We start from the raw sequence: 9165 nt of genomic DNA, 5'->3' as shown, positions 1-9165 counted from the left end.
GGGACACATTCCAAGTCTTTATGGTGGCCAATGAATGCAATTAGGAGCATGTGAAATGAATATTCATGTAACATCCTGCTGGCTGTTCTATCACACAGAAAACATGGCTATCATCATTTGGAAGAGAGAAAATGCTGGGGGCTCGTTTCCTGTAGCCATAGAGCTCTTGCTTGGGGTTTATTTTTCTTGCTTCCACCACAGCATGAGATGAGATCTCCTTGGTTGTTGTGGTCCTGATGTGCAAGGCCAAATGGGACAGGTTCTGTACTACCCCAAAGGGCACAGGCAGTCCATGCCCCACAGAGCTTAACACAACTTGCCTGGGAAAAACCTCACAGCTTTCAGGGTCTAAATTCATTTGGAAGCTTTAGGGCACTGCAGTGTTCGAGAAACTCAGCATGGAGCCATCTTTGAAAGCCTTCACTTTCCCAAGCAGATGAGATGGGAATGATGGCACAGGGACTTGTCTGATTTTTACCCTTTTACATCATGTGCTCCAAATTAAACTTGTAAGAAGTACCAGCATTGTTTTCTTGGCCCCCATCACCTGCCCCAATACGTGTCTCATCACTAACACTTAAGGTAACGCCATTGGAAAAACAAACATGGATTTCAATGCCTGTGAAGCATCAAAATAAACTCCACTTCTCCAACATCAGGGCTCAATGTTGTAGCATCCAGACTCTCAGATTGAAAAGGACACTGAGTGCCCTGACCTGCTGAGCACAGCCAGGGCTCTGCATGATGATCATAGGCAAAATGGGGACAGAGGAACCCAGATCCTGAAGCCTGACACTGATCAAACAGGGATCAGTATCAAAATCAAAACACTCTCCACCACAGAAAAACATCTCTGCTCTTTGTGACACCCAGAACAGCCCCCCCAAACCAACATTCAAATAGTCAAGAGTGGCTCCGGGTAAGGGGATACCCAGCACATTTACATCCCTGCACCTGCCCTGTGCCCACAGCAGCGGAACCAAAATGCCCCCCCAGCAGCAGCAGCAGCAGCTCTATAAAGCTCCTCTTGCCATCCCTGACACTCCACCAAGAGCAGCCACTGACCTGCCTCAGGCTCTGCTGCCACAGCCCCCTTGGCCAGCACAGCTCTGCTCCCCGGCTCACACCATGGAAGCTTCTCCCTTTCCACAGCAATCCAATGTTACATCATACAGAGGCACAACTGTGGCCATCATTACCCTGGAGGTTTTTGTGGGCATGTGGATCAATGCCTTCCTTGTTTGTGGGCTTTGCATTGCCTGGGTCCAAAAGAAAACCCTGAACTCTAATGAGAAGATCTTGCTGCTGCTGGGATGCTCCAGGATTTGGTATTTGTGCTTCACATGGATATATCGCTTCCTTTCAATGATTTATCCACATATCCTTCATGTTCCAATCATACGTCAACTAATTAGATCTTTGGCAACCTTTTTTAATTATTCCAACTTGTGGGTCTCAGCCTGTCTTTGTGGTTTCTACTGCATAAAAATTGCCAATTTCAGGAACAGCTTTTTCATCCACCTGAAAGTAAAAGTGGACAGGATGGTGCCCTGGCTCTTGTTGGGCTCAGAGACTGTAGCCTTGGCTATGAGCATCTTTATCTCTGACCTCTCTGAAACTCTACAGAGGAACAACATCACTTCCACCAGTCAAGGAAATTTTTGGGAAGTAACTATCAGAAAGGATAAACATCTTTTCTCTACTTTTTTACTGTCTGGTTTTGTATTTGCTGCCTCATTCCTGGTGGTCATCTTTTCTGCTGTTTTCCTTCTCTTTTCTCTCTGGAGACACAAGCGCACCATGCAGACAAGCTCCATGAAGGACCTCAGCCTGGATGCCCACATCAGAGCCATGAAATCTGTCCTCTCCTTCTTAGTGATGTACAGCATCAACTTTGTATGTTTGGTCTTGACAATAATTTATGCCACGAAGAAAGAAAATATCATGAAACTCCTTTTATACATGTACCTTTGTGCTTTTCCAGGTGTTCATTCACTTATTCTGATTTTCTGTAATCCCAAGCTGGAAAAGGCACTGCTGAAGATGCTCTCCTGTGTGAAGTTAGAGTTTTTCATGAAGTAGGAGGTGTGATAACAGTTGGAGTGCATGCAAATCTTGAAAAGTGTAAAAAACAAGTAATTGAATTTCTGATGCAACTCTCCAGGCAGTGTAGATGATACTGATGTTCACTCTTCAACATGTAAATTATTAAAACGTCATTTCTATCATTTGAGCAAAATTATTATCAGCTAAATATGTTATTATCATATTTAGATTTAGCTAAATCTTTGAAATTTATTTTTATTTTATTTTATTTATTTTTATATTAACAAAGTAATTTAGCCCTGTTGGTAGGAATAATGCCTCAGCCCCTGTGTGGTGAAGGGATTAATGTGGGCATGAGAGTCTGCTGGTGGGGTGATGGATCATCAGGCAGAGCCCCTTTCCCTCTGCCTGGGCCCAGTGGAAGAGGGAGTGATGCTAATTGAGTGTTCAGCCCCTGCCCAAGACTCACAGCCTTTGCAATCCCAACCCTGGCTATCCCTCATCTCCACAGCAGCTGGCTGCCAACCACCATTCACCATGGCAGCAAGGAGGTATTTTGACTGCAGCCTCACCTGCATTTCCCCCAAAAGTATCGCTATGGCAATCCGAAATCCTGCCTGGCAGAGGATGGGAATATGACCCCCACTGTGCAGACAGGACAACAGGATTGCTTTCCTCTTTCCTTTCCCCCCCAAGCAGGGAACACCTCTTGGTTAAGATTTGCTCTTTCAACTGTGTCAGATTGTACCCTGGTGAAATTGTCTTCATAGGCCTACATGGTGGTCAAATTAAGCTTAATAAATTACCCATTGCTCTTCCTTATTTGTTTCTCTTTTCCTTTATATATTTAGAGTTAGTGCAATGAGTGTATTTCCTAGTGGCAATTCCCAATTTGTATTTCTACAATAAAATGCATGAGTTGTGATTCTGTGACTCTGAAAGTTCTTATTGAACATGACAAGACTTACATGTTGAATTTCCCAGAATCTGAAATTAAACTGAGGCCTTTTCATCTCTGAGGACCAGCAAGGGCTTTATTTCCTTTCAAATTTCCACACTTTTAATGGAAGAGAAAAATGTGCAAGACTGGAACACTAATTGGATGCAAAAACTGGAATAACAATACTGCAAACCTGCCACAAACGTTTTGGTATTGACAGAATGAAATGCCTGTAATGAAGAGATTTCTCTCTATTTTGGTTTACCTTTCTTTCTGCATGGCCCTGTGCTGTGGCACATATTATGGTCTGTATGAGTGCCTGGCAGTGGCTGATAGCTGAGTGTGAACACGCTGAGCCCTGTCACTCCCCAGAGGTGGTCACTGAGCCACAAAGAGCGAGGCAGGAACGGCCACGGGGAGCTCAGGGGCTGCAGAGCCCCCTGCCCACTGCAGCCCTGCGTGTCCTCTGTGCTCCACTGCCTGCAAGGACAGGATTGCCTGCTCTGTGGGACTGCTCTCCTGGCCTGCTCTCACCTGGAGATGAGCTTGGCTTTTCCCACTGCACTCTGGCTCAGTGAAGCACCCAGACAACAGGCTTTGCTCTCAGTCAGGGAAACACCTTGAGGAGTCAGGAGGGGAGAAGACAACTTGCGAAGAGCTGACTGCAGCCACTATTTGACTTGCCCCTGTGCTGCTTTTAGGGAGGAGGTGGGGATGAAGGAGGGAAATTGAGCCTCAGATGAAAGGGGTGTGGAGGGAGTGCAATAAAGTTTTCCATTTCTTCCTCCTTATCCTGCTATATTTTCCATATTAAAATGAATGAAATTCATTTTCCTGATGTCAAATGCATTGTGTCCCTGACAGTAACTGGTGAGTGATCTCCCTGCCATTATATGGAAACATGAGTTTTTCCATCCTCTTTTTCACCCCTGTGCTTCCTGTTGGTGAGAGAGAAGGAACAGTTCAATTGTCATGGTGAGGGTGAACCCATATGCTTAATATGAGTGTTCAGCAAGCTTCGTTTATTGATGAGAGATAGTTACGCACAATAAGTAATAAGCTCATACATATTCTGTAAGCCAAGTATTCTATTGCTTATACTATAGATATCAGCTCCTCTCTTACTTCCTCACTCCTTACGACTTACATCTTCTTTTTCTCATGTCTCTCTCTCAACTACAGCACCTTGTTATCGCACCACAGCTATGCTCAAGGACACAGTGTCCTTGCAGCCCTCAGGGACTCAGATTAGCTGGGTCTGGTACTTTCCCAATTCTTGGTCAGCTATCCAGAGCATGTCTACGTGGCCTTTGTCACGTAGCCATTCCTTCACAATTCCCCTGTTTGCTTTTTGCACAGGAAATGTTTGATTAAATGCAGCAGATATCATCCTTCAGGGAGCATTGCAGGTTTAGGCAGTCCGGGCTTCAGGGCTCTCATACTATGCATCTGATCATTGACGGCACGTAGATCATGCAGGAGCTGATATTTGCCAGATTTCTTTTTGATGACAAAAATAGGAGTATTCCAAGGACTAACAGATAGCCATAGATGTCCTTGGTCAAACTGCTCCTCTACCAGCTTGTGTGCCTGAATGAGACTTTCCCCTTTTAAAGGCCATTGCTCAACCCAGACCGGGTCCTCTGTTTTCCATCGGAGTGGGATCAGGAAAGTCCTTGCTATGGCCATCCCTTTAAAGGGAGATCTGTGGTAAGGACCATTCCAACTGTGCCAACACATCGTGGCCAAGCAAGGCGTGGACACCCTCAGGGAGCAGTATTACAGAAACTGTACAGGTGACAGTCTTTCCCTCCATAATAATTTTCAGCAGAGGGGATTTCCATGCAAGCATGAGTCCTCCAACTCCTGTGAATGTAGAGTTCGCTTCATGGGTGGCCCCTGGGGTGGCCATTTCTGCGTCCCTGTGATGCTGACATCTGCGCCGGTATCTAAGAGTGCAACCAGGGTGATTGTTGATCCTGTACTGGACATCAATATGTTTTTTAGGACGATGCTTGAAGTCCACTGTTAAGAATGCCATTGTTCCTGTGGAAGCAAAACTACCTTCACCACGTTGCTGCTCGCCAAGTGGTAAAGTTTTTCTGGTTAATTGAGGCAAGGGGATCAATTGAGCAATTCGCGATCCGGCCGGAATGAACAATGGCGGGAATAGCGTTTGCACCATTGTTTGTATTTCACCTGTATAATCGGCATCAATTAGTGTAACAACAATAGTAAGTCCCAACATGCTGGCAGATGAGCGTCCAATCAATAAAGCTCCCACTGGTTGTCCGCCTGCTGTAACAGGCCCTTTGACGCCCATTTGGATACGTTGCGGCTGGCAGTCTATTAAGATACAGTCTACTGAGGTTGCCAGGTCCAAACCGAGGCTCCCTCTTGTTGCGGGGCGGAGGGAGGAGGCGCTTGTGCTGGGAAGGCGCTCGGGTTCTGGGCCGCCATTTGTGTCGGACTGGGGCGACCCCTCCCGCTGGGCTTCCCATTTCCCGAGACGCGCCGGCAGGCTGACTCATTGTGTGTGTTGGACTTGCAGTGCCAGCACCACACAGCTCTCATTGTACAATCCCGTTGCATATGGCCAGCAATTCCACAGCGGAACCATCGGAGTCGTGATAGTCCTTTTCCTTGTGGCCAATTTACTGACGTTTGCAAGGGGGCAAGGGCCGCCAACACCTGACTCTGCATTGCCTGTGCCTGTTCCCTTAAACTACTTCCCAGTTCTCTCACTGCTTCCACTAACATAGCCTGCGGCCCCACCGGTACCTGAGCCATTAATTCCAAAGCCTCCTCAACAGTCCAGGTACCAGGGAGTGTGACAAGTATACTCCAAGTGGTAGGATTGCAATTTTGTAGGGCACATTGCTTTAGTAGTGCTCTATGCATATATTCAGGGACCCCTGCTGTCTGGATAGCATTTGCCACTTTCTCAATAAACAACCCAAATTCTCTTCTCTTCCTTGTTTAATTCCCATATATGAGGGAATACCTCCTGGGGATTTCACCCTATCTAGCCCTACCCAGGCTAACCTCATAGCCTCCCTCAGCTTCTTGGGCCCGATTAGTGCTTGCGCCTCTGTCCTTAGGTATGCCCCTAGCCCCATAAGCTCCTCTACAGTAACTCCATTTAATGGATCTCTTGGCTGTCTCAGGGTAGCTACAGACTCTTGGCACGCAGCCTGCCAGTGAGCATTAAACAACAATTGTTGATGCTGGGTAAGCACTAGCCTCATGAGGCTTTTAATATCCGATGGCAACAGTATGTTTCCTCCCCACAAATAATTCAACATCTGGCAAGTGGGTCCTCCTTGTATACCACACTCACTTACAGTGGCACGGAGCTGTGCTAGCCACCTCTAATCTAAGGCAGTAATCGTTGCTTGCAAGCCTCCAGCAGGATTTGGGGCGTAAACCACCGGACAAGCTACCTCAAGTAAGGCATCAGCAGCTGCTGGATTGCCTGCGGCTATCACCTTTCCTGTTTTTTTCGCCATGCCTTACGTCTTTCACTAGCAATTCACATCGCCTCTGGGTCAAGCATTTCTTGTGTTCCTTCCCCGCCGTACCCTCCAGCCGGAGCATGGGGCCAATCCCCCACTGCCAGCAGAGGCGCAGAAGGAGCGGCTCGGGCGGTTGCTGCCGAGGCTGTCCCCGCTGGCAAATACACTGTGTTAGTTGCTGGGGGCAGGGGATAAGAGGACGTAGACATAAAGGCCCTGCTATTCTCACAAGTAATAGGCATTCCCAGTCAAGCGGAGGCTGCCTGAGCAGCCTTCTGCTCTGCCTGGTGTTGTTTTAGTGCATTAGAGACTATCCGCCAAGATTTAGACAACTTTTTTGCAGTCTTGCGATCATCTAGCACAGCTTCCCATAACTTATCCCCAAACCTACGCCACTCTAAATCCTCAAAGAACTGGTTGGGATCTACAAATCACCCTTTTGCAACCCCAAATGCAAGCAATCCCAGGAGATCTTTTCCCAGGTCGATACCCTGTAATCCCTGCTTTTCTAAAACGCATGTAAAAAGATCATACACCACTTGCCCCTCCATACCTTCTAATCTAGTCGTCAGCGCTGTTGCAGACCTTGCAAGACGTCGCCGGCGCCTAGTCGGCTGAGACCCCTCACTGGGATCGCTCGGGGCGCGGAGCCCACTCTATCAGTTCCTGTGCTGCATCGGGACCGACACAGATACTGCACAGACCGTGGCTTGCAGGTCCAAGCCCCTTATTAGAGTCCCTGTTCACGGCACCATTATGTCGCGGTGAGGGAGAACTTGGACGTTCAATATGCGTGATCAGCAAGCTTCATTTATTGATGGGAGCATAAGATATTTATGCACAATAAGTAATAAGCTCATACATAATCTGTAAGCCAAGTATTCAATTGCTTATACTATAGATATCAGCTCCTCTCTTACTTCCTCACTTCTTACGACTTACATCTTCTTTTTCTCATGTCTCTCTCTCAACTACAGCACCTTGTTATCGCACCACAGCTATGCTCAAGGACACAGTGTCCTTGCAGCCCTCAGGGATTCAGATTAGCTGGGTCTGGTACTTTCCCAATTCTTGGTCAGCTATCCAGAGCTGACGTGGCCTTTGTCATATAGCCATTCCTCCACACTCAATGGAGTTCTGGCTGCTCCCTGAGCGCAACACATCACAGTAAGTGAAACATGAAATAGTGCCAGCAAATACAAAACAGAACCTGATTTGGTCACTTGTACCAGCAGCTCAGGTCCAGAGACAGATTGTAAGTAGTTGTGCTGGACAAATCTCTCCTGTGAAAGGCCTTGAAAGGACAGAAACAGTCACACATCCCTACTTCCCCTGCTACTGCTGCACATGCACTTCATGCTTTAACCTGAAAGCCACAGTTGATTGCACAAAAAAGCCCTGGAAGATCCATCTAATTCCCTATATCCAGTGCAACATCAACCCCTCACAACCTCACATGCCACAAGACTCAGCAGGCAAAATCCAGCACCTTGCACATTTACCACACAAAACACCAGAGCTCCAGCGAACCACGCTGCAGATCAATTCTACCATCCCCATGAAACCCCTGAGAATGTGACAGCCAGCACAGAATCCCGCTCCTGTGCACCAGCCCCACTCAGCTGGCACTGCAGGGGACAGGGTGTCCATCAGCACATCCACCCTGCACAGCCCATGGGGACAGATGCAGGATGTGCCCAGCCTGGAGAAGCTGACACATGACAGGTGTGAGAACTCTATGGAAATGGCTGCCCAGTGCTGGCACAGTATGGAAAACTGCTCTGGGTCACTTTCCAAGTCTGTATGGTGGCCAATGAATGCAATTAGGAGCATGTGATATGAATATTCATGTAACATCCTGCTGGCTGTTCTATCCCACAGAAAACATGGCTGTCATCATTTGGAAGAGAGAAAATGCTGGGGGTTCATTTCCTGTAGCCACAGAGCTCTTGCTTGGGGTTTCATTTTTCCTGCCTCCACCACAGCATCAGATGAGATCTCCTTGGTTGCTGTGGTCCTGATGTGCAAGTCCAAATGGGACAGGTCCTGCATTACCCCAAAAGGCACAGGCAGTCCATGTCCCACAGAGCTTAACACAGTTTTCCGGGGAAAAACCTCACAGCTTTCAGGGTCTAAATTCATTTGGAAGTTTTAGGGCACTGCAGTGTGGGGGAAAGTCAGCATGGTGCCATCTTTGAAAGCCTTCACTTTCCCAAGCAGATGAGATGGGAACCCTGGCACAAGGAATCGTCCCAGTTTTTTCCCCTTTCCCTCCACACACTCCAAAATACATTTGTAAAAATTACCCCATTTATTTTCTCGGCTCCCATCAACTGCCCCAATATAGGGTCCTTTACTTACACTTAAGGCAATGCCATTGGAAAAACAAACATGGATTTCAATGCCTGTGAAACACCAAAATAAACTCCAGTATTACAACTTCTGGACTCAATGTACCAGCATCCAGACTCTCAGACTGAAAAGAACAACAAGTCCCCTGACATGCTGAGCACAGCCAGGGCTCTGCATGATCTTTATAGGCAAAATAGGGGCAGAAGAACCCAGATCCTGAAGCCTGACACTGATCAAACAGGGATCAGTATCAAAATCAAAACACTCTCCACCGCAGAAAAACATCTCCGCTCTTTTTGACACCAAGCACAG

At 47.3% G+C, this 9165-nt stretch overlaps 1 protein-coding gene across 1 annotated transcript; it reads left to right on the top strand.

The window, feature by feature from the left end:
- Positions 1–1128: 1128 nt before the first annotated feature.
- On the top strand, positions 1129–2082 carry LOC128947473 (taste receptor type 2 member 9-like). Its single transcript, XM_054291742.1, has one exon. The coding sequence runs from the start codon at positions 1129–1131 to the stop codon at positions 2080–2082; it is 954 nt and encodes a 317-aa protein (XP_054147717.1).
- Positions 2083–9165: the final 7083 nt, after the last annotated feature.

Source organism: Melozone crissalis, unplaced genomic scaffold (assembly GCF_028551555.1).
Source record: "Melozone crissalis strain CALT ecotype California unplaced genomic scaffold, PUWL_Pcris_2 ptg000106l_1, whole genome shotgun sequence".
Lineage (NCBI taxonomy): Eukaryota > Metazoa > Chordata > Aves > Passeriformes > Passerellidae > Melozone > Melozone crissalis.
This window is presented reverse-complemented; position numbering and strand designations above follow the sequence as displayed.